The 27,226-nt window shown below is 51.1% G+C and overlaps 10 protein-coding genes across 10 annotated transcripts; 7 read left to right on the forward strand and 3 right to left on the reverse strand.

Moving 5' to 3' along the window:
- Positions 1-58: 58 nt before the first annotated feature.
- Positions 59-3,991, forward strand: JCM6883_005363 (uncharacterized protein; the record flags this gene model as incomplete). The annotated part of the gene is made up of 13 exons (XM_076632211.1): positions 59-949; positions 1,008-1,068; positions 1,138-1,246; positions 1,321-1,794; positions 1,859-1,932; positions 1,993-2,318; positions 2,388-2,505; positions 2,574-2,659; positions 2,727-2,915; positions 2,997-3,298; positions 3,360-3,448; positions 3,509-3,722; positions 3,787-3,991. 13 exons carry the CDS (start codon positions 59-61, stop codon positions 3,989-3,991), a joined length of 3,138 nt encoding a protein of 1,045 aa, XP_076487746.1.
- Positions 3,992-4,483: 492 nt separating this feature from the next.
- Positions 4,484-7,206, forward strand: JCM6883_005364 (AMSH-like ubiquitin thioesterase; the record flags this gene model as incomplete). Its single annotated transcript, XM_076632212.1, has 7 exons — positions 4,484-4,789; positions 4,857-4,967; positions 5,040-6,375; positions 6,449-6,582; positions 6,639-6,770; positions 6,837-7,036; positions 7,110-7,206. The coding sequence occupies 7 exons, from the start codon at positions 4,484-4,486 to the stop codon at positions 7,204-7,206; spliced, it is 2,316 nt and encodes a 771-aa protein (XP_076487747.1).
- A 363-nt stretch (positions 7,207-7,569) lies between these two features.
- JCM6883_005365 (uncharacterized protein) lies at positions 7,570-9,444 on the forward strand (the record flags this gene model as incomplete). Its single annotated transcript, XM_076632213.1, has 2 exons — positions 7,570-7,617; positions 7,684-9,444. The coding sequence occupies 2 exons, from the start codon at positions 7,570-7,572 to the stop codon at positions 9,442-9,444; spliced, it is 1,809 nt and encodes a 602-aa protein (XP_076487748.1).
- Positions 9,445-9,581: 137 nt separating this feature from the next.
- JCM6883_005366 (uncharacterized protein) lies at positions 9,582-10,107 on the reverse strand (the record flags this gene model as incomplete). The annotated part of the gene is made up of 3 exons (XM_076632214.1): positions 9,582-9,653; positions 9,719-9,818; positions 9,884-10,107. The coding sequence occupies 3 exons, from the start codon at positions 10,105-10,107 to the stop codon at positions 9,582-9,584; spliced, it is 396 nt and encodes a 131-aa protein (XP_076487749.1).
- A 154-nt stretch (positions 10,108-10,261) lies between these two features.
- Positions 10,262-12,356, forward strand: JCM6883_005367 (S10 family peptidase; the record flags this gene model as incomplete). The annotated part of the gene is made up of 8 exons (XM_076632215.1): positions 10,262-10,484; positions 10,559-10,968; positions 11,037-11,378; positions 11,441-11,513; positions 11,581-11,659; positions 11,721-11,918; positions 12,041-12,220; positions 12,296-12,356. The coding sequence occupies 8 exons, from the start codon at positions 10,262-10,264 to the stop codon at positions 12,354-12,356; spliced, it is 1,566 nt and encodes a 521-aa protein (XP_076487750.1).
- A 3,705-nt stretch (positions 12,357-16,061) lies between these two features.
- Positions 16,062-18,494, forward strand: JCM6883_005368 (uncharacterized protein; the record flags this gene model as incomplete). The annotated part of the gene is made up of 8 exons (XM_076632216.1): positions 16,062-16,433; positions 16,492-16,533; positions 16,588-16,648; positions 16,720-16,766; positions 16,834-16,852; positions 16,953-17,581; positions 17,652-18,220; positions 18,287-18,494. The coding sequence occupies 8 exons, from the start codon at positions 16,062-16,064 to the stop codon at positions 18,492-18,494; spliced, it is 1,947 nt and encodes a 648-aa protein (XP_076487751.1).
- Positions 18,495-19,478: 984 nt separating this feature from the next.
- On the reverse strand, positions 19,479-19,818 carry JCM6883_005369 (uncharacterized protein; the record flags this gene model as incomplete). Its single annotated transcript, XM_076632217.1, has 2 exons — positions 19,479-19,567; positions 19,632-19,818. 2 exons carry the CDS (start codon positions 19,816-19,818, stop codon positions 19,479-19,481), a joined length of 276 nt encoding a protein of 91 aa, XP_076487752.1.
- A 156-nt stretch (positions 19,819-19,974) lies between these two features.
- On the forward strand, positions 19,975-22,691 carry GCD6 (translation initiation factor eIF2B catalytic subunit epsilon; the record flags this gene model as incomplete). The annotated part of the gene is made up of 8 exons (XM_076632218.1): positions 19,975-20,166; positions 20,222-20,346; positions 20,407-20,655; positions 20,718-20,904; positions 20,978-21,165; positions 21,245-21,732; positions 21,794-21,919; positions 21,985-22,691. 8 exons carry the CDS (start codon positions 19,975-19,977, stop codon positions 22,689-22,691), a joined length of 2,262 nt encoding a protein of 753 aa, XP_076487753.1.
- Positions 22,692-22,739: 48 nt separating this feature from the next.
- On the reverse strand, positions 22,740-23,842 carry JCM6883_005371 (uncharacterized protein; the record flags this gene model as incomplete). Its single annotated transcript, XM_076632219.1, has 6 exons — positions 22,740-22,896; positions 22,963-23,077; positions 23,144-23,219; positions 23,275-23,485; positions 23,548-23,605; positions 23,662-23,842. The coding sequence occupies 6 exons, from the start codon at positions 23,840-23,842 to the stop codon at positions 22,740-22,742; spliced, it is 798 nt and encodes a 265-aa protein (XP_076487754.1).
- Positions 23,843-24,185: 343 nt separating this feature from the next.
- On the forward strand, positions 24,186-27,063 carry JCM6883_005372 (uncharacterized protein; the record flags this gene model as incomplete). The annotated part of the gene is made up of 11 exons (XM_076632220.1): positions 24,186-24,371; positions 24,470-24,614; positions 24,728-24,844; positions 24,939-25,279; positions 25,346-25,458; positions 25,525-25,745; positions 25,811-26,039; positions 26,110-26,236; positions 26,300-26,478; positions 26,550-26,857; positions 26,924-27,063. The coding sequence occupies 11 exons, from the start codon at positions 24,186-24,188 to the stop codon at positions 27,061-27,063; spliced, it is 2,106 nt and encodes a 701-aa protein (XP_076487755.1).
- Positions 27,064-27,226: the final 163 nt, after the last annotated feature.

Genomic DNA, 27,226 nt, shown 5'->3' on the forward strand with positions numbered 1-27,226 from the left:
CTTTTGATTCTCCCTATCTACCCCGCACTCTAGTGGAACAGTAGCGGGAGGCTCTCATATGCCATCAACTCCAGCTAAACGGTCTATCGACTCGTTCTTCGCTCCAGCGTCTGCCTCGAAACGAGCAGCAATCGATGATGAGGTCACTCAACCGAAACGCAACAAACCAAACTCGAAGCAAGACACGGTATTAGGAAAGAGCAAAAAGGATTCAAAGGTGGACAAAGGAAAGGGGAAAGCGAAACAGGAGGAGGAGATCGAAACCTTAATGTTGAGCGACGACGACGAAGAAGGAGAAGATCGGAAACTTGGAGTGAAAGCTGAATCAGCAGGTCAGGAAGAGGAAGACGATGATATCATCATAGAGGAACCACAGGCTGGTTCATCGAAACCTACACCTTCGACGTCGAAATCTGCCGCGACAAAGACGAAACGTCCTTCGCCCCCGATCGCCTCCATCTTCAAAGCCAAACCACCTACAACTCCCAGTAGCGCAAAGAAGTACTCGAGAGGCGCAGAGAGCGTCAAGTCAGAGGACACGAAACCCGACGTCAAACCTTCTCCGACGAAAATGCTTTCAATCTTCGATACCGCTTCTGCTTCCGCCTCAACCTCTACCGACTCAAACCCCGACCCTTCTACCTCAGCGTCATTACCTTCTCAGCCCCTCGATACTCCCCTCTTCAGTTTCTCCCCCGATCCTTCCTTCTTCGCACCTCATTCGAGAACTCCATTCTCCTACCTCACTTCAGCACTCGTACTCCTCTCTTCGACGAAATCTCGTCTACTCATTCAACAAGTATTGACGAATCTGTTGAGAGCCGTCATTGAACTCGATCCGAATACCCTCGAAAGTGTCGTTTATCTTTTGAGTAACAAGATTGGTCCGACTTACGAAGAAGGGACTGAATTGGGAGTCGGATGGCAGGTTTTGAGCAAAGCGATCAAGGTTAGTCACCACTGAGGTTCTGTTCTTGCCGTTCGTGCTCACCCTTCGCCGAGCACAGGAGACTTCGGGAGCAACTTCGCAGAAACTCAAGGCACTCTCGAACAAGCTCGGTGATCCCGGTACGTTCGATTCTCCTGTCTCTCGCCTGAGCATATCACTGACTCGGCCATCTGCCGATGATCTAATAGGTGATATCGCATTCGAAGCTTCAAAATCGGTTCGACTCTTGTTACAACCTTCTCCCTTGATGTGTCACTCGGTCTACGCCACTCTACTGCAGATCGCCAAACTCAAAGGGTCAGCTACAACTTCTCCAGTCTATTTCACTCTCAGTTTCTGAGCTGACTCGCGCTGAGTTTTCCCTCTCACAGTACGGGAGTTCTCGCTCAAAAGACCTCACTCGTCAAGAAACTACTCCTCTCGGCTCAAGGTGAACAAGTTCGATACATCGTCAGAATCCTCGTCAGCAACCTCCGCATCGGGGCTGTTCGATTGACGCTCTTGACCGCCTTGGCGAGGAGTTTCTGTTTGAGTCGACCGCCTTCAACGTCACCGAAAGAATTGGAGGATGACGAGTTTTGGATCACGGAGGAAGAGAGGGAAGTGATGCAGAAGGTCGAGGTGGAAGAGTTGATCAAGTTGGAAACGAAGGCAGCGAAAAAGAAGAAGGGCAAGAAAGGAGCTGAGGACAATGAGGAGGAACCTCCAGCAAAGAGCAAGATAGGGACGGCTACTTCACTCAAAACGAAACCTCTCAAAGATCGTTCGGAAATCGAATTGAGAGTCGAAGCGAAATTGGTCAAAGCGGTTCAGGTCGTGAGGAAGGTGTGGGCGAGACACCCAAAGTGAGCTTCTTCCCTCTCCGACTCACAGATACCGAGCTGAATCTGATGCTCTCCTATCTTCTAGCTTCGGGCATTTGTGCAAAGCATTGCTGGAGGGTGGACTTGTTCGGTTGGAGGAACGAGTTGGACTCAGCGTTGGTGAGTTACGCTACTTTATCACATCGCTGCGCCTTGACTGAGCCGCTCATTCGATTCTAGGTATTCCTCTCGAACCCATGTTGGGTTCAATCACGCGTTCCCTGCCCGAGATCTACACTCGACTCTCTTCTCGTCCTTTCGTATCCGAAGCGAAACTCGATGGTCAACGAGGTCAAATCCACGTTTGGGTGTCCGATCCATCTCTCAACGAACCATCTCGACCTCCCGGAGTCCGCGAAACGAGTGGAATGTTCTTCTCGGGTCAAGACGTCGGAGAATCGAAAGTTGGAGAACAGTTGAAGGGGAAGAAAGTATGGGTTAGGTTGTTCAGTCGTCATTTGGAGGACATGACTCAAAAGTATCCAGATTTGATCGGAACGGTCGCTGTGAGCTTTCTTTCAATCTCACACTGATTCCGCCTCTGAAGCCCACGATCCTGATATCCTCACGTACAGGCCTTGGTAGCACGTCAAAGCGAGACGTACACTCCTCTGAAATCCTTCATCATCGACTGCGAAGTCGTCGCGATTGATCCGAACACGGGAGAATTCAAGACGTTCCAAGAGCTCTCCTGTAGGTTGTCTACTAATCACATCGCGTCTAGTTCACGATGGGCCTGACTCGCTCCGTCCTCTACCTAGATCGATCGAAGAAAGACGTCGAATTGGGCGACATCAAAGTTCGAGTCGGTATCTTCTGCTTTGACCTCATGCTCATCAACGGCGAGGTAGGTATCCTCCTCCTCATCAAAACTCCTCGGGTCGCGATTGACATCCTTTCACCTGCGACGATAGTCTTTATTGAGCACTCCATTCCGACATCGACGAGAAATCCTCCGCACCGTCTTCGCCCCTCTCCGACCGAACGATCCTCGATTCGCAAAATGGGAGCTGATCCCTTGTTGCCTCGAGAACGACCTCGAGAAAGTAAGGGAATTCTTTGACGAGTGTCTGGGGATGAAAGCCGAGGGTATCATGGTCAAAGTAAGTTTGCTCTTGTTTCTGAACCGATAAGACGCGAGCCGACAGCTGACAAGAGCGTCCACTCATACTCATACTCAATAGCTACTGGATGAAGCGGAAATCGACATCGATAACTCGCTACCTACTGACGCTGATCAATTCGAAGATCTCGACGAAACGGGTTCGAACGCTGGAACCGCTGACGAGGAAGAAGACAAGAAAGCTGGAGATACTGTGTCGGGTTCCGAAGGAGAAGCGTTCGCCGACGACAGTTCGCCGAAGAAGGGGAAAGGAAAAGAACAGACCGGGAAAACGAAGGGGAGCAAGAGGAAACTCCTACCGGCGACTTATGAGCCCGACAAAAGAGCAATGTCATGGCTCAAAGTCAAGAAAGACTACATGGAGTGAGCCTGCTCTCTCTCCCGTGTCGATATCGTAAAACTGACAAGGTTTATCGGTCTCCAGGGATCTCGGAGACTCGCTCGATCTTGTCCCAATCGGTGCTTACTATGGTTCGGGACGTAAGAAAGATTGGTGGTCGCCTTTCCTCCTCGGTAAGCTACACTTCTCAGAGTCTGAGGCAATACTCGTACTGACGAAAGCTCGTTCGACAGCTTGTTACGACGAAGATACGGGAACTTATACGGCCGTCACGAAGTGTCTGTCTGGCTTCACGGACGCGTTCTACAAGTCGATGAGGGAGAAGTACTCGCCCAACGCCGAGAACCCTCTCACGAGTCACGAACGTTGGCCTGAAGTCGAGGCGGGTTCCTTGAATCCCGACATCTGGTTCAAACCTAGTGAAGTTTGGGAGATCAGAGGAGCAGAGTGAGCTCCGTCTCGTCTCAGCGAACGATTTAGATGGCTGACTCGCGACTATTGGTCCTTGCAGTTTCACTCTTTCGCCGGTTTATCCTGCCGCTCAAGCTCTCTTGGGAGAACGAGGTTGCTCGATTCGATTCCCTCGATTCATCAAGATCCGAGATGACAAGTCTATCGAAAATGCTACGACCGCTGAACAACTCGCCGCGCTTTATCGCAAACAAGGGGAGAAACCGGTCATGAAGAAAGTGGAAGAAGTCGAGGAAGAGGAATAACGCTCCTGTTGGAGTATGAGGAGGTCGTGAAAGACTCGTACCGATTGTTGTTGTCATGAAGATGTGCTCTTTTTTTCGTCGAATCGCATGTGCTGAAGCTTGAGGAGATGACGAGAATTTTCGCACGATCCGTCAGGCAGGCTACTTGACGTTCCGTTTCTCTCCGAGCTCTGATCTTCCCTCAAACGAATGAGTATATGTCCATCGCGTGGCAAAGTCAGAATCGTTTCTTCTCACCACGAGCAGACGAAACCAGAATATTCTTCTTCGAATGCTTTCAAACTCGACTCGCACTGAGATGATTCATTTAACGTGGATATGTCGCATGATGCGAGATTCCATCGCATAGCTTTGTGGGACCTGACGACCGCACAGCTGAGGCCTGAAGGAAGGAACAGTCGACGAAACTCGATTCGCGAAACAAATTCCCCTCCAACGAAGTTCGGACCCCTTCACCTCTTTCCTCCTCCATCTTTCAACCTCAGCGCTCATATGCCTCTGCTACGCAAACGCAAGAAAGAGACTGCACAAGCTTCCGCCAGTCAACCTCCGCTCCCTTCACCGCCTCCCTCTCGGAATCCTACACCTCACACCTCAACCTCCCGACCCTCACCAAGTACCGTATCGCCTCCGACCGATGTTCTACAACCACCACGCAGCTTTGCCGAGTTAGAGGATCTGGTGGAAGAGGTTGTCTCGGCAAGTTGGGATGCTTCAATAGCGATCAGCAGCTGGAGACGAGCCCTTTCGCAGCTAGCACAGGAGGCGAAAGTGTACTACAATGAGGGAAACATCGATGTAAGCACGTCTTCGGTACATCGTTCCTCCGCTCGTTTCTGAGCCCATTTCTTCGGTTTTCATCTAGTTGGCCTTTGTTCGCTCCGCTACAGTCTTGAAGCTCGCATCGCAAGTCCTACCTCGATACCATCCCGACTGGCCCTCGCTTAACCCGTCGCAAAAGGTCGACATCGCCAAGGTAAGCTGAGCGAGTTTGCGAATTTCTCGTTTTTTGAGCTTGTCCGCGGTAGCTGACCGATCTGATCACCAGCTCGCCAGCGACTACTCCCAAAATTACAATTCTCTCAAGGACCAGCTTCTCGCTCGCAGCGCAGCGTACTATGCATCGATCCGGACGTCGCAAGGGTACAATCCAGCGCTTTCTCTTCGCAACACGGTCCAACCGAGTAGCATGTCGATGACGGAATCTGGCAAGAGCGAAGAGTACTATCGATCAATGCTACAGCGAGAAGCTTCAGCCTCAAGCGACAAGAAAGGGGAAGGAGATGCAGCAGGTCCCCGAAGGAACAAATTGAGGAAAGCGTTCGGAATGAGGGGGAGAACCGATAGTCAAAGGAGTGTTGGATCGAGTAAAGACCTTGAGGGAGCAATTCGAACGCAACTTCCGGCACCCGGAACGGAGGAGAAAGAGGGAGAACTCGAATCGATGAAGTCTTCGCACGATCCTTTCCTCGACACAGCACCTCCAGTCTCGCTAGACCTAGCACCTTCTACCGGTATTGACAATCTACCACTTCCGGGTGAGGATGATTCCGACGTCGAGTACGAGGACGAAACAAGAACGAGCATCACCTACGCTGTCTCGAATCCGATCGCTCCAACCCCCGATTGGAGTCAGCTACCGTCGACTTATGCACCTACTCCTCATCTGCCACCGACTCACTCGAGTTCATCTTACGCTTACTCTTACCCTTACAACCCTGATCCCCGTCTTGCGACTCGACAAGAGCAATTTTCGAATCTTCCAGCCTCTCATCCGACTCAGCCGCACTATGATCCATCTTCACAGCCTTATACCCAAGCGCCTACTCCTCCTCTGCGACCTCCTCTTCCCCCGACCCCTCCTGTCAATTTCCGTTCCCACGCGACGAACTCGACTCCAGCTCCAGTTCTGCCGAAACCTCCCATCCCTCCTCTTCCTCCACAATTTGCTCCTGCTTTGACTCCGATCTCGACACCATTCTTGATTCCGATGTCTCCGAGCGCTCCTTCCGAAAGATCTTCATCCACCGATACATCGGCGACCTCTCTCCGACTTGCTACCGTCATTCCACCTCAACCTTCAGCTCCACCTTCACAGTCTTCCTCTTCGCAGTTCGGTCCAGGCTATGCCGACTCCCTGCTCTCTCCGACGCCTTCATCGACTCCTTCGCTGCATCGCTCGTCTTCCATCGCAAGCGTTCCGCCCGAGCTCTATGGATTATCGACGACGACGAGCAGACGATCGAGTCGAAGAAGTGCGCGAGAAGGAAGAGACAATCGAGCATCCGGTCTGTCGAATCTGCAAGATATCGGAGAAGCTTTGCCGGAGAATAGCGGCAGCGAGAAAGGTTCAAGCGTCGAGGAGGAAGTCTCTGCTTGGATAGGTAAGTCTCTTCTCGTCCGTATGAGTTGTTCGGTGGAAGGGCGATTGATCCGAATGTTGTCCTCCTAACATAGCTCGAACCGAAGCGGGAAATCCACTTCGACCGATATTCTTACCAATCGGACTCGTCTCTCACTTCGTCGAAGTCGTCGCTCGTCGAAACACGGAGAAGAACATCGAGACTTGTGGATTGTTACTGGGTCATCTCGTACGTTCCAGCGTCTCTCTTTTCCTTCTCGACGTTCGCTGACGTTTCTCTCGTAGTCTCGCAACGAGTTTACGGTCACTACTCTTCTCATACCACAACAAGATGGAACTCCCGATACCTGCGTTACAACCCATGAAGAAGAACAGTTCGAATTCCAGGATTCGAAAAACCTCATGACACTGGGTTGGGTAAGTCAGAGCTTTAGGCTTCGCTTCCCCCACCAACGAGGACTCACAAACCTGTTCACTATACAGATACACACTCACCCAACTCAATCGATTTTCCTCTCTTCTGTCGATTTGCACTGTCAAGCTAGTTATCAAATCTTGCTGCAAGAAGCGATCGCAATCGTCTGTGCGCCTCGACATGATCCCGACTTCGGCATCTTTCGTCTAACCGACACCGGGCTTGAGACGATCGTCCAGTGCAACGACAAGTCGTTGTTCCATCCTCAGTGAGCTCAGACTCTTCCTACAGACTCTTCGTGTATAGTCGAGGCTGACGCTTTCTCGTCGGAACCTACTTAGTCCCGATCTACCGCTCTATACGGACGTCGACGCGGATTTTGGTCATTGCAGACTTAGGAACTACGATTTCGAGACTTATGATCTTAGACGCAATTGACGCATTGTCCTGCGAAGCAAGACTTCTCTGTCGCATGTTTGAGATCGCAAGCGACTCGATTGGCGGCATAGAGAGTTGCTCGGGCTGAGAGAGCAAGCAGTCGAGTTGACGGAACGCTTTGACCAAATTTGCGAAATTGGCCGAACTTATGAAATTGCCGGGTCCTTCCGCGTCCTTCCGCACCCGGCCATATCGGTCTTACATGACTTCAGAGAGCTGGAATGTGAACGAGAAAGTCGATTCGAGAGGAGTCCGAAAACAAGAATTCCTTGAAGATCTGGAGATCTGGAGGCTGTACATGTGCCAATTCCGCTTCTCTCTCACTCACTCTTCGCCACCGTTCCGACTCACATCAAGGGTCATATGGATGACTCTCAGCTCGTGAGAGAGCTCACAGAGAAGCTAGAGACGGTGAGTCGACTCTCCCCACTTAGAGATCGTCATCTCCGATTGAACTGACAATTCGCCATTGAGCAGCTACAACACGAGAAGCAGAGACTTGAAAGGGCTATAGAAGGCCAGGCAGATTCAATAGCCTTGAAGTTGAGGTTGGCTTTACTCGCAGCGGGAGAATCGGGAACTTCTTCTTCACGGTCAAGGTCGACTCGAAACCATGCCGGACATTCAGACTCGCAAGGAAGGAGGAGGAAACTATCATCGACTTCCCCGTCTTCATCGATTTCGACCAGTTCTTCAACTTCGTTCCCTTCATCTCCTTCGCCTCTCCTCTCTCCTCTCCTCCCGAACGCACAAGCTTCTCCGGCTCCCGACGTCGTCGCAGCACTTAGGGAGAACTCGGAGCTAAGAACGAAGTTGGCGAATTCGGAGAGGGTCAATCAGTATTACCAGAGGGAGATTGCGGACCTGAGAAGGATTTGCGGCGTCTCGATCGATGAGTTGGAAGAGTTGGACCCTCGTTCGCACTCCTACGCACCAGGAGCAACTACTCGAAGACGCTCGATCTCGTCCCGGTCGAATGGGGCTTCAACGTCGACAGTAGGATCGATTCGAATTCCCGGAGCGAGTTCAGTTTCTCCTCCCTCGATTCGCCCTTCAACGTCTTCCTTCCCTTCTCAGCTCGGCCACTCAGTCGCACCTTACTCCTACTCTCATTCCCTGTCATCGTCTTCGTATTATCCTTCACAGCAAAACCCTCGCTTTCTCCCGCATTCTTACACTTCGAGCATCAACACCACCTTGACTACCCCATCTAGCTCTTTCCCCATCGCGAATCCTCCCGCTCCAACTCCTTCTACCAGTCTCGATTTCGATCGCTCTCATCAAGGGGATCAAACCCTGCTGATTCTACCGACAAATACCGATTTATCTCCCCTCTTGCTCTCTCCAGATTCAGTACCTTCCTCTTCGATATCCTCCTCGAGCTTCAACAGTAGTCACTCGAGACCCCCTCGCGCCTCGACGGTAGCTGGACCTTCCACGCCAAATCGACCGAGCTCAGGGTTGGAACTGGAGGATTCAGTCGAAATCAGTCCGAACTTACTCCCTTCTGCTGATACTCCGACGAAACTCAGTATCATCACTTCACTCGATACTACGTCGACGAACTCACGGAGGAGAACAACAATGACGAAGCGAAGGAATGGGAGTACTCGAGGGAAAGGGAAACAAACCAGGACGTTACAGGCGATCAATCTCCCGGAGACATCTCAAGCGCAGAACGGGAAAGGAGAAGAGGAGGAGGAAGAAGGGGAATCCGTCGATGATCCGCTGGTTCTAGCGGTAACGAATAGTCTAAAGAAGTTGATCGCGCAGAACGAGGGAAGCGGAAGTGAGGAAGGAACGATCAGGAGAAGGCTACGTAGATTCAGCAACGAGGTGGATGAGGAGCTAGGCGAGGTTCGGGAAGAGGAGGATCAGGAGGGAGACACATCAGACAGAGGTAGCGGGAAAGACAGAGCGACATCTTCTGGAGAGTTTGCGGAGGAGGAAGCAGACGACGATGACGATTATACGACTGAGGAAGAGCTCGAAGACGATGATGACGATGGAAGCTCGACGACATCGAGGGAGGAAGGAAAATACGAACAATTACGAGCAGAAATCTCGCGACTTCAAAAACAAGTTCAGATGGGTCAGCAACAACGGACGACCCTGATGGTGACGCAGGAGTACGAGGAGACCGAAGTAATCGAGGAAGACGATGATGGGACCCCTTTGAGCGTTTCACCGAAGAGTAGGCGCAGGAGTAGAAGAGAAAGTTCAGCTGGTCGTCATTAGATTTGCTCCCTCTCTCTAGTGGTGAAACGCGCTACAGTTGTCTCGACGTGAGAGCATCGAGAGAGCGTATGGTATAGTACTGCTGAGTATGTATTCCGTGAAAGGGTTCGTGACATAGATATAAAGGTTCCCACTCGTCAAGCGACGAACGACTTGAACTTTGACTCATCTCGAAGGTCTCCCTCGACGAGACGGGGAGCCGATTCAATCTGAGCCAACCGCACGACGTGGTAAGCTACGATACTAGATCTGTGCGAGAACGAGAGAAGCATACGGAGGATTGAAGAGAATCAGCTTGCTCAACCTTGATAATCGTCGGGATCGCCGAGAGGTTGAAGGGAGCTTTACGCCAAGGAGAATCAGGAGATTTCCATCTACGCAGATCGAAGCGAGAAGGGGTCAGCACAGGCGGATAAGAGGGAAGGTGACCTTAACTCACTCTTGCCTCTCTCCAACAAAGACTAGCTGGGATTGGGTATCGGGAACGAGCTTCTCGATCGACTGTTGCGTATCCCGGCAGTCTCCACACCACATTCGACCCGAGGAGGGGTCGATAGAGCTCACGAAGATGAGGTAATGGGGAGACGAGGAGGAAGTCGAGGAAGGGATCGCCGAGAGGACCGATTCGGGAGTTTGAGTAGCTGATGGGAATAGTAAAGGCATTGTTGTGGTCAAGTTGATAGGGATAGAGGAGAAAGAGAGGGTTGTCCGCGTACGTCACATGGTGCGATTTTGATCAAAGCCGCGAGGCCTTGAGGGTTGCGGCTCCTCTTCTTCCCTCTGACCCATATCGCCGACACCCCAACTCGGCGCAACAATGTTAACCTCTACTCTCTTATCGTCGGCCATCCTGGTCGGCACAGCGATCGCCGCGCCCCAGCCCCAACAGATCAGATTCCAAGAATTCGAAGCACCACAAGGTCTGAACCGCCTCAAGCAAGATCTCGAGGGTGCATGGGACAAAGTACACAAATCGGTTGATGATTGGGTTGAACAAGGTGTCAGAAAGTTCAACGAAGTCGAGCATGATGGAATCAACTGTGCGTACCGCCTCTCGGCCCTTGCTCTCCTTGGGCATCGAACTCTATCGCTGACATCGTCGGCTCTCTCTCAGACGAGTTGATCCAACATGCCGAATATCCCTCTCACTCGCTCCACATGAACAAGGTCGAACAGCTTTGCGACACTTCCTCGAAATCTTATTCGGGTTACCTCCGCACCGACCAAGACGCCAACTTGTTCTACTGGTTCTTCGAATCTCGCTCCAAGAACCCCGAGAAAGACCCTCTCGTACTCTGGATCAACGGAGGACCCGGTTGTTCCTCAATGACGGGTCTCTTGTTTGAATTGGGTCCTTGCTCGATCGCGAACGGAGGAAAGAACACGACTTACAACCCTTACTCGTGGACTGAATCAGCCAACGTCGTATTCCTCGATTCCCCCGTTCAAGTCGGTTACTCGTACGGAGGAAAAACCGTTTCGAACTCGCAAGATACCGCTCTCGACATTTACGCATTCTTCCAAGTGAGCTATCTCATCCTCTTTCGAGCTGAGCGAAGCGAGGGCTGACATACTCTGTTCTCCCTCTCTAGCTCTTCTACGAAAAGTTCCCCAAGTTCAAAGAAGTTCCGTTCCATATCGCGGGAGAATCCTACGCCGGTACCTACTTGCCCAACATCGGATCGCAAATCCACGCCTTCAACCAGAAGAAGCCTACTCCTTCTGCCGTCACGATCCCGCTCGAATCAATCATGATCGGAAATGGCCTCACCGACGCTTACACGCAATTCGCTTCGATTCCCGAATGGTCGTGCGACAAGGGTGGAAACCCTTTGGGACCAATCTTTGACGAGCAAACTTGTGCTTCGATCAGGGGAAAAGTCGGAACCTGCCAAAGCCTCACAAAGTATTGCTACGATTCACCGAGCCGTTTCGTGAGTCTATCTCTCTCCTCCTCCTCCTTCTGCGACGGTTGAACCTGACACATTATCACCAGACCTGTGTGCCTGCTACTCTCGCATGCTGGCAAATTGCGGGACCTATCCAGAACAGTGGATTGAACCCTTACGGTTAGCATCGATTTTTGCTTTCCCCTAAAGTTCATGCTGATCTCACTCTTTCACCCCTCCTCTTTAGACATCAGCAAGAAGTGTGATCGTGATGGAGAAGATGGTCCCCTTTGCTACAAGGAGATGGAATGGATTGAGGTGTACATGTGAGTCGATTTCCCATCTTTCGCTAATTTTTTTGCAACTAACCCGAACGATCGAGGATAGGAACCAACCTGAAGTGAGGAAAGCTCTAGGAGTGTCGAAAGAACGCAGCTTCGAGTCGTGTAACATGCAGGTCAACAAAAACTTCATGTTACAAGGCGACGTCGCTCACAACACGGCGGCTTTGATTCCTCCTCTTCTCGAAGATGGGATCCGCTTCTTGACCTACAGCGGAAATCTCGATTTCATGTGCAACAGCCGGTAAGTACCTGTCGCTGTCGTTTCCTCCGTCGCTGTCGCTGTGCAGAACAAAGTCCCTCAACAACATTATGCTTTTTACTTTTTTCTCCCTTAAGCTGACGCATCTTCTCTCTCTTTTGTAGGGGCAACCTCGCTTGGACTCTCGCTCTCCCCTGGGTCGGACAGAACGAGTACGTTACCGCAAAGGAGAAGACCTACACGACTCGCGACGGAAAGAAGGCCGGAGTTACTCGTTCGGTTGGCAAAGGAGCTGGATTGTTCCGATGGCTAGAATTAGCGAATTCGGGACACATGCATCCGCAGTACGCTCCCTTTCCAGTCACAATCTCTCTCGCTCTCGAAGGAAACAAATTGACGCGTTTTCTACTGTACCTCAGTGATCAACCTGAAGTCTCTCTCGACTGGTTCACTCGTTGGCTTCGTAACGAGCAGATCTAGACCACTATGTAGTCTTCTCTCAGGAGAACTTGGCGTCGAGCTTGTGACGAAGGACAAGTGACAGGTAGGAGGAAGACGGAGGACAATGTTATTTCACAATTTATTTTCCAAGATGTTCTTTTGTACGGCGTTTCTTCCGCATAGCTTCTTGATATCCGTTCAGATAACGTCGAATGCTGAGATGAGCACGAAGAGGCGTTGGAAGAGAACCTTGACTCTGCCTTGCGAGGGTCGCGACTTGCCGAAAGGTCAGCGCGAGCCTGGACGGAGCGAGAACAGCATGATAAAGTACATGTGAGCTCAAGGGAGAACGTTAGTGACTTGAACAGTACAACTCACACAAGGTCGAAAGCGCTTGAACGGAATGAACCGAAAGTGAAATCCGTTTTAACATGTTCCGTTTTCTCTCCCTCGGTCTCCTCTCAACTCATTCGGAACATTGCGTTCGTCCGTTGAACCTCATGCATTACAAATGTCTCCTTTCCCGTTTACCGTCACATCGCCAAGTTTCCGGTCTCGTTTTCGTTTCCTGTCCTGCCGTTTCGTTTCGTTTGGTTTCGTATCTCGTTTCGTATCTTGTTTCGTGTCGTATCTCGTTTCGTTTTCGTTTCGTTTCGTTATCCATCTCGTTTCCCATCTCGTTCCGTTTCGTAATTCGTTTCGTTTCGTAACTCGTTTCGTTTCGTAGTAACTCGTCTCGTATCCATCCCGTTTCGTTTCGTTCCAACTTTACGTTCATCTCGTCCGTCGAATCCGTTGCGTTGGGATTCCCTCGTTTCGCTCTGTTCCAGACTAGAACACTGATATCTCGTTTCGTTCTGTCCTTTTCCGCTTCTCTTTCGCGGAATAGTCGTCGCTCGCCGTGTTTCTTGATGAGGTTGATCATCGTGATCCATCGTGTTGTTGCGCTGATTGATCGAGGCGGTATAAGAGCGAGTTCTGGTGATAAGAGGGGAAAGAAGGGAAATGAGCGGATGTCTCAGTGATCGTTTTGGCGCCGAGGGTCGATTCGTAAGCCGCAGAGGGTGATAGAGATACGTTTTTTGTCGGCAGTTGGGAGTGGTCGAATGGGTTCGGTCGATGGTAGGGAATGAATTGGAAGAAGGGTTCGCCTGGAGAGTGCGAGTTCCGCTCCTCGTTACTTGCCCTTTCTTTCGTGTTCTCCTACTTGTTCGTACTGTTCACTTCATGTAGTGCACCTTCCATCCCTTTGAGTTAGCTGTGGACTCCTCGACTGATCCTCTGCGTTTACTCTTCCATTCACTTTGTACTTGTTCCTCCGAGATAGCGGCGATTTATCGGTTGCTGAGGGTCGTGTGAGGAATAAAAATCGATCTGTGCGATCGCTCGAACGGTCGCGAGCGTGAGAGAGATTCGAAGTGAAGTGTTGAGAGAAGAGCGCTCTCTTCTCTCCCGATTGGCCGACTCGAATTTTCGCATTTTCGTAAATTCGACCCGAGAGGATGCTCGACTCCTTAGGTGTAGACTTCGTACTCGAAGCTCTCACACTCTCTCCGCAAGCTCCGAGGTAGAGACAGACAAAGATCGGATTCGGATTGAAATCAAATGTTCTCCCTCTCTTCCTCCTCCTCCAACGAATCCCTGCGACGATACGTACATGGACTCACCGACGACTCGATTAAGTCAGACCTTCAGCAGCCCATCTCAGCCGACTTAGCGACCATCTCTGTGCGACTGTAGCCCCTCGGATTTCACCTTTCATCACTAAATCGGATTCAAATCGGATCCTCCTCCTCGATTCCTCTCTACGAATGGTCCACTCGAAAGGACGTGCTTGCAGCCGCTCCGAGGCAGGTTATCGAGTCACATGTGAAGACAGCTTGGTCGGAGAAACAGAGTATCCGAGAATCAACTCTCCTAGTCTCACCTCGGCGAAGGAAGCGCTTGTAGGGAATCAACTGGACCCGTATCTTTCGATTCTACCGGTCGCGGTAGCAGGGGAGACATCAAGAGGAGGTGATTCATTTCTACGGGAGCTGGCGTTGAAAAACCTGAGGAATGCTTAATTCGGGCCTCGGAACTAGGAGGACACCATTTGAGTAAGCCCCTGATACCCCTTCTCTCTCGTATACTTCTGACGAGCTGATCGAACGCTTTGACAGCTGTTTCGCTTAGGGTAGAGCAAATGTTATGGACTCAAAACTCTGGTTTTGCCCAAATCTCCCCCAACGAGTGGACGGAGGGTTACCGAATCGACGTGCAGTAGTAGAGAGCGTTCATCCTCGAAGTGAGTGTTGCTCTACAGGTGGACCTCAACTGACTGAGTCGGAAATTCGTAAGTTCACATTTTCCGACGTTCAAAACTCCTGTCGAACTTTGAACTGAAACGTTTGTGAGGCTTCACCCGGCGTAGATGTATCGTCTGGACATCGTATCAGCTCTGGGATCTAGTATCTCGAGCCTCTGAGCGTCATTCGATTCGATCTCGTCGAATATCCCTCTCTGGACGAATTCTCGCGCCCGCTCACCCTTCGGCTTCCCCTCTTCCGCCCTATGCTCCCTCCTTACTTCCGCAGAGTCGAACGAAAGTGAACTCCTCAAACACTCGAAGAGGAGGGGGTGTGGCCAATACCTCCGAATCGTCGTCTTCTGTTCACTCGGTTTCCCTCCTCTGCGCTCCCATCACTCGTCTGCCTCAGCCACAACCTACGCCGGGTCTCTCGCTTCAGTCATTCACTTCGATCGCTCGCTGCTAGATCCCCGTTATCACCCAGCCTCACCTCGTCAAGCTGGAGCGCAATCACCAGTCGCAAACAAGGAGAACGATTACTCAGAGGAAGGGTCGGTACGCGGAAGACAAGTGAGTGGATCTCCTGTCCTCAATTCGAAATTTGTAGCCACGTTAACCTCTCTGTGCCACGCCAGATTCGCGAGTCCACCTTGAGAGGAAACGAACGAGATTGCGAAAACTTTTCGGCTCAACCTTCGGGAACATTCCGACCTCCGACAGAGTGCAGCTTCACCCTCAAGAGAGAAGTACATTCGACATGCTCTTTGAGTGGTTAAGAGAGACTTTTAGGGACTACGGAGGTCAAGGAGCATCGGAGTGTCGGAGGGCAATTCGCTCCAAGGAGAACCTCGACAAGGTGGAGATAAGCTTGGGACCTATTACGGATCACCTTCTGATGTGTAGGGCTGGATTACGAGACCAGGCGGGCCGACAAGGACTCAATCTTGTTCAGACGAACCTCTTCTTGTTTTTTAGTCCCCCATACCGCTCACTTAGACCCTCACTTTTTATAGCAAAGGTGTGGTAGTGTATGTTGTACTCGGCGGCAAAGTTGATTGCTGTTGTTTCTAGTTGTCGACAGTCTGAACTCTCGAAGCTTCGAGAGAGGCTTTCCTCCTCCCTTCTTCCTCTCTCCTCTTTCCCTCCTCTACATCTCTTTCAACTTTTGTTGCACGCTAAAGCACCACCTCGTACCCCTGAACAACGTCTAACTCCCTCATCGCTCTCCCCGGACTGCTCGATCGTATTCGATCGATTTTCTGTACATCGCTCTCCGTCGTCCCTTCCACCTCTTCTCGAGCCCTCCCCGCCGTCGCAAGTTGTAAGTGGAAGCCATATTCATCGACTTACCCGAGTTTTGATGTCTAGGCGGGTTGGCTGACCTCGTTTACGCTTCGTTTCGCGATTCAGGATCTTTCTTCTCCTCCCGAACCGACTTCCCTTTGTTCCTTTCGATGCCTCCCAAGCGCAAAGCTGAAGAGACCGCAGAGGGATGGGCTCCAACCGCAAAAAGACCGACTCTCGGATCGATTCAACCTCCGAAAGCGATTCCACCAATTGATCCCGCTCTCGCTAAGGAGTTCAAACGAGTGGAGAAGATTCCCCGAAGGACCCGCAAACTCGAAGATAGGAGAATCTACGTTAGGCATCAAGCTTACGGTAAACGATACGAACGTTGGAATGGTGGGAACCAAAAGAACATTCGGGAAGATCTTAACGACCCTTCGATCCTTCATTCACCGATTTGCAAGGATGGTGGCGAAGAGAGTGATGCTTACAACAACACGTACGGGTTCCAGTGGAAATGTACGATGTGTAAGGCCATTGTGAGCCCTGCTTTTCCTCGACTTTTGGAACGTTGACTGATTGAGTCACCATTTGCAGCAAAATGATTCGAACCCTAAGAGATCCGACCAGCTCAAGGCGGTAAGCTTTGATACATAAACACACAGTGTGATTGATACTGACAGCACACTGTAGAGTAAGGCTGTGTACAACGAACGACAGAAAACTGGGGAAAAACCGGAGTACAAAACTGATGGTGAACCCTCCTTACTTTCTACTCTTCGTCTCGTCTTGAGTGCTTACCGAGCTTGTCTTCTCTTCATGTAGTGATGTCGAAGCCTGACGGAGTACCCGTCAAAGGAGAAGAGAACTGGGTGAGCCCATTTCTTCCTAGACTGTTTCCCGTCAACTCTGTTCTGACTCTCTCACTCTTCGAGACAGCGACACCCTCGAGTTGATCGTAAGTGCTGACTCGCGGATTTGAACGCGATTACGAACTTCCTTCCTTCTGATTGGAGAAGCATTGACTGACTCGTTTCTGTCACTTTCTCTTTTCTCAGCTGATGGTTCGATCCCTCTTCCTCGTAACTTCCCTCGCTTCGGAGAGGACTCCGACTCAACTCCAATTCCGTTCGACCTCGATAACCCGAGGACCGTTTCGAACTATCGTTATGTCGTTAGAGTCATGGACAAGTACGGTGTTCAAGTCGATTGGCCGACGAAAGTTTACAATTCTGAATGTCATCGATGCGGCCAAGCGCTCGACGCTTCGAAGGGAGACCGAGTCGTCGCAAGCAAGCACGGACCTCGACTTTACCTCAAATTCGGCACCTCGATTGGAGGGGTCAAAGAAGGACTCTGTTGGGACTGTGAAACAATCTTCGACATCGCAGATGGAATTCTTGCCCGAAACAACGATCACGAGGAACGTCTCAACGTCTCCCTCTCTCAACGACTCTCTACTCGCATGCCTGACTACCACGAACGAGTTCTCTCCGGTTTCTCCTTAATACTCTCGCTTCCCAACACCGACGGTCGAGCCGCCGGTTCAGATCTCTTCAAACCGCGAATCGACGTTACGGACAAGACAATCGTTCGAAGACAAATCACGAAACTTCTCGACACCAAATGTCGAATCAGTGGTCAAAAAGTACGACTACACGCTGACGGTATTCGGGAACACGACAAGGTAAGCTTCCAATTCGTCCTCCTCGGAGGGAGTTTCTGTTCACGTGTTTTTCTTCTTTTCCTTTTCGCAGATCTCTATTGATCGAGTTCACTCGGATAAGCAATACTCTCATCGTCAACAGATCCTTCAAGTTACGGGATGGGGGTGGAACATTATGATGGGGAACATGGGGGAGGAGGATCGAAAAACTTTGCTCACTCAAGTTTCTAATCCCGATGGAGACCTAGCAAACGTCCTTTGCGGAATTCAGCTCAACGCTCTCAACCCCTCTTCTTCTTTCGCCCATAACGATTCACAACTCAACTCTTTCTCTCTTCTTCCCCATCTTAAATCGAAAGGATGGAACAAGGATGAAGCCGAACGAATCTGGATCGACCGAATGAAGGTCATCTTCCGCCTACAGAACAAACGGGAATTTGTCGACGGTCGACCCGGAAAAGTCAGAATTACCGCAGGAGGAACGAAGGTCCTCGATAGGATGGCTTGGGGACCGGATGGATCTAGCAGCGAAGAACACCTTCGAATCGCGAAGAAGCTTTACGTCGCTGCGGGAACTCTGTGTGCGGTTACGGGTTACAAGTTTGTTGAGGCTGGAGCGACTGGAGGTTCAGGATGGGGACTCGATGGGCAATGCGACCGGTGAGCTCTCGACTTTCGATCTCGCGAGTTTTTTCGGAGAACGGAAGCTGACTCCTTTCCTTCCAGCATCTTTGATTCCGGTCTTTACGAACCAAAGAACACGTGGATTATCTGTGGAGGCATTAACAAGTTCAAATCGACTCTCCTCCCCTTCCGAACTCAAGAAGCCTGGAATGATCTCCTCGCAACTCGCCCCGATCTTCAAGATCTTCAAAATCGTCACGGCCTCCTCGTTACCGCTGGTCATTATATCCGAGAGGAGTTGCAGAAGTAGGCTCGCTACGCGATGTGAGTGCGATCTACTCTCTCTCATCGCTCGACTTGTCTCATTCTCGGTGCCTTTTCTTTGCAGCAGTCCACCTCCTTCTTCCCTTCACCACCTATAAATATTAAACGCTCTCTTCCCTCTTCCGGTCCCGTTACCCCTTCATTTCGCCGCCGTTCGAATCGTTTGTTTTCCGCTCGCCGTTCGCAGTAATTCTCTTCTCGTAGTATAGTACCCTTCTGTCCGTGTTCATCTTCGTGTTCGTCCACTCTCAGACTGTCTCCTTGTACCCTCTGTGCCCTTTCGTCGTTGTTATCGTCGTTGTTTTTTGTCGTTTCTCTTTTCGCAGATTGATGTTTTTCCCAGCTTTGTCTTGATACCCCTCCAGTAATGTCCTGTCTCGCTCCCAATTTTGTTCCGTTTCTAACCCTATACTCCCAACTGTCTCGTCGTTGACATTTGCTCTCTTTTCCGCAATCTCAAAATCAACGATTGGCCATGTATTCCGTGCTTTTTTCTTCGTCTCGAGAGAGAAGCTCTACCACTGCGTGCTGGCTTCTGCCCATCGGACAGGATTCTGAGGAAAGGGGGGAAAGAGTATTACATGCCGTTCCAGTCAGTCATTCTCGGCTCATCATGTAGCTCGCGACCACGCTCACTCCCTCTTCTTCTTTCCTTTCTTCTTCCTATCAACTACCAATCTGTAGGTCACACCGACTGAGACCACCGTTATAACATTAAGATGCTAACAAGAGGAGAAGATCGTGTCGAGGATCTCGATGCCGCTGATTCGAGAGCTTTCAAGCGCGGGGCAGCTCGGATGACCTGGAATCGACCTCGCTAGCCTGAATCGAGGTAGAAGACAAAGCAAAGTCAACGTGTACCCACAAGGATGGACATCATGAGCTCGAAGGGATTGCAACTCACGCAAGGCCGAAAGATTCGAGCGGAAACCGGAAGTTTCCATGCGAAGTTGAGCTTTTGCGGTCAAGCTCAGCCAGCTCGACGGGACTCTTCTGTCTCAATCGTAGGAGGCGGTTCTGAGTAGCTGGTCCACCTCGCCGCAGCAATCGCCAAGAAGCCTGATTCATTTCGCAACGAGAGTCAGTTTCCCGCGACAACAAGCAGAATCGCGCGTATGCTCACCTAGTCCTGACAAGCTAGCTATTCCTTTCCCCACCTGCGTCTTTGCCTGCATCCTCGCGACGGAGTGAGCGTAGAGACCGACGGCGGAGAAAGTGAGAGTTCCGGTTAATCGGCACGAGTAACAGTCGGTGTAGTAGCTCGGAGTCGCTTGAGGTTGCTGTAAGCCTGAAGGGATGAGGTTCGACATAGTGTATGGTGGTCGAGTGAATGGGAGAAGTCAAGAGAGGCTCGCCGAAGCTTTGCTCTCGACAACAACCTCAGATCAACCCGACTCGACTGCCAGCAGCTACAGGCAGCTCTACTATTCCGGAAATAGCGCGAAAGGAAACCACAGAAGTCAAGCATGTCGAAAGCGAACGCTTCATCAAGTGGACTTTCGAAAGAAGATACCAAGCAAGATCATCCTCTCCAGGCGATCGTACTATGCGATCCATGGTCAGATCAAGCTCGTTGGGGTCCACTTGTACGCAGACCGCGGACAGAAGATGAAGAGTTTGAGGATTCCCTCACAGTTGGAGGTGAACAACGTCCTTGGGTTAGTTTCCTCCCTCCCTGATACCTTGATTCTGGCTAATAGAGTCTCTCTGTAGTGCCTGCTACCCCTACTTAACATCCCCCTGCTCGGATGGACACTGGAATCGCTTGCGGCAGCTGGAGTTGAACAAGTCTTCCTCTTTGCCAAAGATGGCGCAGACGAGATCAGGCAGTACCTATCGTGAGTCGAGAGCTACTCTAACCTGTGTCGTTCTCCGCTGACCCGCTCTCACGCGCTCAGTACCGTTTCATTTCAAGGACCCGAGTCAACTCTTTCAATCGTCGTTCGACCAACGAAAGCTCTTACTCCCGGAGACGTCTTGCGAGAAGTCGATTCTCTATCCATCTTGTCCCCTTCCGACTACCTCGTCGTTCAAGCTGGATACGTCGGGAATGTTGATCTGAAAGCGAAAGTCGAAGAATTTGGGGAACGCAAAAAGGCGGATCCAAGTCTGACTATGAGCTGTTTAGTCAGTCCTATACAATCCAAGTGAGCATCTCTCCCTCTCGTGCTGACCATCGTCGTGAGCTGATCGACCTCGGCTCGAGCAGAACAAATTCCGTTTTCGCCGTACACGCTCTCTCGCCAAACCATCAGTTACTGCATTACGAACAATCACAGCTCTTCCCGAAAATGAAGACGTTCAAACTTCCGCGAGAAGCCTTGTCGAATCCGGAACACGAGGTCACGACGAGATCAGATTTGGAATCGGTTGGACTTGTCATCTGCTCGAACGAGGTCAGTCCGCTTCACTTTCTGCGTCCTCGTGATCCCGAGTCGCTGAACATTCGGATGTTTGCTTGTTGTATAGGTCGCACCTCTCTTCACCGAGAATTTCGATTACCAGACGTTCTACCCCGATTTCGTAAACGGTCTCCTCACTTCGGATCTACTGGGCAAGACTATATGTTGTACAATCGTCGGAGAGAAGAAAGGGCTTGTGAGCAGTGGAGGATGGGCTGGAGTGGTGGGAAATACAAAAAGCTATGACTGGGTCTCGTAAGTCTTCCCGTTTTCGAGATCGAGACGTAGCTGTCAGGTGGACACTGATCGAGACTCGCCATTCATGTTCTTGCAGCAAATCGATCCTCTCTCGCAAATCTTACCCTCTCAGTCCCGACGAGAACCTTCCCTCGACTTCGACTTCTTCCTCCTATTCCCCTTCTCTTCGCTACGAGCAACGACGCTCCCTCCAATACTACGGTACCTCGATTGACCTCGCCCGAAGTTGCAAGATTCTGCCTTCATCTTTAATCGGCTCGCACACCTCGATCGGCTCAAACGCAATCGTGTCAAATTCCGTCTTAGGGGAGAACGTTCAAGTTCTCGATGGTTCCAGAGTCGAGAAGAGTTACGTGTTTGAAGGATGTCAACTAGGGAAAGGATCAGTTGTGAGGGATAGTATTCTGGGAGAACGAGTTATCGTCGAAGAAGGAGTGACTGTCGAAAAGGGCAGTCTCGTCGGAGCAGGGTGTAGGTTGGGCAAAGGAGCCAAGCTAAGAGGCGCGAGAGTTTCAATCGAGCAGTATGAGGGAGATGAAGAGCTGAATGTAGGAGACAACACGCGTAGGTTTCCCTCTGCTCTCAATCCTTCTAAGATATCCGCTCACATGGTTAGAGTCCACAGTCGGAGAAGACGGTATCGGTTACTTCTGGCCGGGAGAGGAGCGAGAAAGAACAGGAGATGAGGACTCTGATTTGGAAGACGATGAAGATTTCGTCGACCCTCGAAACCTGAGTGTGACCCGACTAGGTGAGTGCTCTTACTAGCTCATGCTCCTGCCTGATGCTCATCGCGTCCCCCTCTCGCTGAAATAGGCAATTCGCTCGCAAATCTCTACCTCAACTCTTCCTCTTCTTCCCTTTCCTCCGCCTCCCGGAATGGCTCTACAACCTCTCTCTCCACTCTCGGTACTCACTCTGACGACTCGGACGATGAATCTGTCACATCAGCTTCTGGCATGCCTTCGATTGCCGGTCTCGATGCCCTCCAACCTGAAGAATCGTCGAAACACTCCGAATTCGCAACAGAGTGCCTTCACTCTCTCGATCGATCTTTCGCCGAGAACCACACGGTCGATAACGCCGCGATCGAGCTCAAAACTCTTCGAATGGCTTCGAATGTCGATCTCGGTCAAGTACGAGCAATCGCCGTACCTTACCTCTTGAAACGATGTGATGGTGCGACGAATGCGACGGAGACGATCGATAGATGGGGAGGACTCATTGCGAACTTGACGGGAGATTCAGAAGAAGCCATGATGGACTGTTTGGTGTTGGCGCAAACATTCATCGCTGAGGAAGCGAAGGGGGACATGAGGTTCTGGTTGAGGGTGTTGAAAGGGTTCTACGAGACGGACGTTGTCACGGATGATGCAGTATTTGGCTGGTACAAGAGCGTGAAGGCAAGGACAACGGCTGGAGAAGTCGGGAAAACTTTGTGGCAGGGCAGTAGACCTTTCCTCGAGGCTCTGCAGGAGGACGACGATGATTCGGAGGAAGAAGATGACGAGGAATCTGAATGAAATGTTTGACTTGCAACTAATCATATTCACACGTCAATCCTCACCCGCTTAGTTAGCGTCAGCAGGCCATCTACTCTTCTGATCCTTCAGCTGTTCCGAGTATCGCTCTTCGATACTGTCAATCCATTTGGCGACTGTCGGAGTTGCTTCGGATCTCCAGATTTGTTTCGCCCCTGATGGATCCGCTACTCGCTGGAAAGCGTATCTGGAGAAGGAGGAGATCTCATTGTCAGCTTCAATCCCATGTCAGCACGGAGCGACAAAGACTTACCGTCCCCAGAGCGTGTAGTCGACGATTCCAGGATTCTCTCCGTTCAAGAATTTACTCGATTTGAGCAAAGACTCGAGAGGTTTGACGAAGGTCTTCGCCTGTCGGATCGATTGATCTATCATCGTCTCTTCTTGTCAGTCTCCTACCTAGGAACAGCGAGACCGAGCAGTTCCGCGCTCACCCCGATCGAGTTTCTGCAATTTGCTCCATCCGTCTTGGACTCCGAGCTTCGTGTCGCTTGTGAAGTACACCCGATCCTGTACAAGCTACTAGTCAACCACGTTTCCCTGGTCCACAGGAGAGCCTACTCACTTTGTCTGCCTTGATCAACCCGAGAATACCGTTCGCAATCGAAGAGAAGAAAGGAGAGAACGGGGTTCCGAGCAGCGCAGGTGATCCAAACGTCGAGTTGATGTACTTGAAGTAGTTCTTAGCGAGTTGGAGGCTTCCGGGACTGACTTCGGAACTTGGGACGTCGGGAACGAAGAGCGAGGGTTTGTCCGGGTATTGCTCGTCGAGCCATCTATCGATTCTCAATGAGTGAGCGCTGAGAAGATGAGACTCTGTCGTCGCGAAGTGACTCACTCGGCGATCTTGTCTGAATCTCCGATGACTGTGCCATTCGCAAGCTCGAGAGCGGGGACTGCGAATCTCAAATCGTCAACTAGATTGTCGCAAGGTTGAGATGATTGAGCTTACGCGTGGGTCTATCGGTCTTCCACGCTTCCTTCTTCGCCCTCAGCTCGGTCCAAACAAGCTCCTTGACCTCGAACTGAACCTGTTTGTGATAGAGCGATAGCATTGCCTTGAAAACGGTGGGAGAGTATTGAGGTCCCCCGTGGTGCCCGACGAGGACGTAAAGAGTTGGAAGCGAGGTCATACTTCTATGCTTAGGAGTCTGCTTGGGCGTCGAGACGATTGAGGGACGTGTATAAGACGGAAAGTGGAGGCGAGAAGAGAGAGGGGAAGAAGAATCAGAGTTCGGCTCAGAGCCCTCAAAAGGGCACGTGATCAACACTATGTTTGTTTTACGCTTACTCGTAGCTGGTTATTCGTAGCTGTGATCGGACAATGAATACGAGGAAACGAGTGCGAGAAGAATCGAGCGATCCAAGCTCGAAAAAAACCGGCATTTCCAGACAGCGAAAAACCCGAAAGGAGTTTGTCCCCCGGATCTTGACTTTGCTTTCTCCTCTCCACTATACTCTAATCCTCTTCACACGATGCCCGGCACACCACCTATCCAAATCCCCCAACACCTCTCGAAGCCAGTCGGAACCCCCGGACCTCGGCTACTCGAAATCGAGCGATCGAAAGCCAGCTTCGCTCCGGCTGAACTTCAACAATACCTCTACGGCGATGAATACATTGAACGAGTGAAGAAGATCTTGCCTGTACTCGAAAGCGAGGTAAGCATTTGAACCGGCCTCCCCCTCGTTCGCTCCGATCTCTAGCTGACCGTCTCCTCCCTCTCGCATCGTCTCCGGCCAATGTTGACCGTATTCAGCCGGCTTTCAGCAAGGCAGACTACCACTACATGGATCGAGGAGAGAAGTACCGACACGGATTGAGGAAGGAGAAGCGATTGGTACAAGTCTCTCGCGAACTCGGTTGGTCTGCCGAGGACAACCAGATCGCAGAGGAACTACTCGGTAAGTTCTCAATAGATCCACGATCAAGCTTTCAAGGCATTGCGTACCCTTCGGAAGCAAGAGAAAGGGAAACTCAGCTAACTCCCCACCCGTCTCTTCGTCGTCAAAACCAGATCTTCCCGCTGCCTTTGGTCTTCACAAGTCCATGTTCTTGAAGACTCTTCGTGCTCAAACCACCGACGAACAGAAGGAGCTCTTCACAAAACCCGCTGAACGCTACGAGATTATCGGTTCGTCTTCGTTTTCATTCTCGTTTTCTCAAAGTCGTCTTCCGATGCTTTCCCTGTGCGTCCGGACTGACAATCGACACCTACTGCTGCATAGGATGCTACGCTCAAACCGAACTCGGACACGGATCGAATGTCCAAGGACTCGAAACTACCGCCACTTATCAACCTGACTCGAAGACTTTCATCCTTCAATCGCCCGGTTTGACCGCTATGAAATGGTGGATCGGAGGTCTCGGTCGAACAGCCGATCACGCTGTCGTTATGGCTCAACTTCATACTCCTGACGGCAAGAATGGTTCGCTCGTCAAGCGAGGTCCTTTCCCTTTCGTTGTCCCTCTCCGCGACATCAAGACTCGCGAACTTCTTCCCGGACGTACGATCATGGATATTGGTCCCAAGGCTGGTTACCCTGCTACCGACAACGGTGCTCTTCTCGTAAGCTTTTCTGTTTCCTGCCTCTTCGCGAGAGCTCATCGCTCACCTCTTCTCGCATACAAATAGCTCGACAAGGTGGAAATTCCTCACGTCAACTTCCTCGCCGCTTACGCTCAAGTCGATCCCGATTCGGGCAAATTCACTCGACCTCCTAACGACAAACTTTCTTACGGTACCATGTCAGTCGTTTCCCTTTCCCTCTCTAGCTCTTCAACCTGTATACTAACTATACTTCTACCTCACAGGACCTACATTCGTGCCAACATCGTTCAACAAGCTCGAATGGTCCTCGCTCGATCAGCCACTGTCGCGATTCGTTACTGCTCAGTTCGACGACAATTCGCTGACCGCGACGCTCCCTTCACCGACGATGGCCGCAAGCCTTCCGAGACCCAAGTAATAAACTACCAACTCGTTCAAGCGCGAATTTTCCCTCCTCTCGTTCAAGCTTTCGCTTGTCACTACAGTCAGTGCTTTCTACTGCTGTCCCCAGAACTTGCAGTATACTGACACAACGTAACTCACCTACAGCTGGACGAGACATGTTCCGTCTCTACTCTCTCAACCAGACGGCGATGGAAGAAGGAGATTTCACCCTCCTCGCCGATGTTCACGCTTCATCATCCGGTCTCAAATCCCTCTGTACGATCATGGCTTCGAACGCGATCGAGGAGTGTCGACGAGCTTGTGGAGGACACGGTTTCTCACTCGCTGGTGGACTCGCCAGTTTCTACGCCGACTACCTCCCTCAAGTTACCTGGTTAGTCTCTCCTACCCGCTTTCTCCTGATCGACACAGTTGACTCACGCCCTTGTGCTCGCCGTCCATAGGGAGGGAGACTCGTACATGCTCACTCAACAATGCGGTCGATACCTTTTCAAAACTTTCCGAACTCTTCTCGCCGATCGCAACGCTCCTATGAGTTCAGAGAACCGAACTCGCGAGTACATCCTCAAGGTGAGCCGCTTTCCTCTGCATCGGTATTGAAGCTACTTGACGCCTGACTCTCGTGCTCGATAGTACATCGACAACCCTGAAGCGAAAGCTCAAGTCAAGTACACTGGCGATCTCTCAAACCCTCAATTCTTCATCGACGCTTTCGGTCACCGTGCCGCTTACCTTACCGCGACTGCTCTCAAGAAGCGAGATATTGAGAAGAAGACTTGGAATCACCTCCTCATCGACATCTTCCGATGCTCGTAAGTTCGAGGATTCCTTCCATGGCTCGAAGTCGCAATGCTCACGATTGATCGATCTTGTGCGCGAATAGAACTGCTCACGCTCAATACTACCTCGTCTATAACTTTGCTCAAGCTATCCTTCACGACGAAGAACTCAAATCGAAACCGGCGCTTCACAAGGTCATGACGACATGCTTCGAACTCTTCGCCTGCTACACGATGGACACTGAAGCTTCCGAGTTCCTTTCATCGGGATACTTGTCGCCGAAGCAAGCTGAACTATTGAGGAATCGAGTTCACGCATTGTTGGCGGAATTGCGACCTCAAGCGGTTTCGCTCGTCGATGCTTGGGGAGTTCCGGATTACCTCCTCAACTCTGCCCTCGGTCGATATGATGGTGAGTGTCCCCTCACACTGTATCTCCCCGCGAATGTGTTACTGACATCCACTCTCTCGTCTCCAGGTGATGTCTACCCGGCATTGGTCCGTTTCGCTCAAAACGAACCCCTCAACCGAACTCGATTCAACGTCAACGTCGACGATACCGAAATCGAGGTTGGACCTGAGCGGGGAGCTCCCGAGAACCGTGAGAGCAAGCTATAGGGAATGTTTGAGTCAATTTTGGTTGTTTTGATTTCGTGTAGTTCTATACAGAGCAGTACCTCTTCCCCCCCTCCTTTCTCTTATTCTTTCATCATCCTTGATTCGTGGTCATCGCAGTGCAAAGCTATACAACTATCCCATCATCTGCCTTGCGAAGATCTGT

Source organism: Sporobolomyces salmoneus (genome assembly GCF_050403485.1).
Source record: "Sporobolomyces salmoneus JCM6883 DNA, S_salmoneus_JCM6883_v1_ctg24, whole genome shotgun sequence".
Classification (NCBI taxonomy): Eukaryota; Fungi; Basidiomycota; class Microbotryomycetes; order Sporidiobolales; family Sporidiobolaceae; genus Sporobolomyces; species Sporobolomyces salmoneus.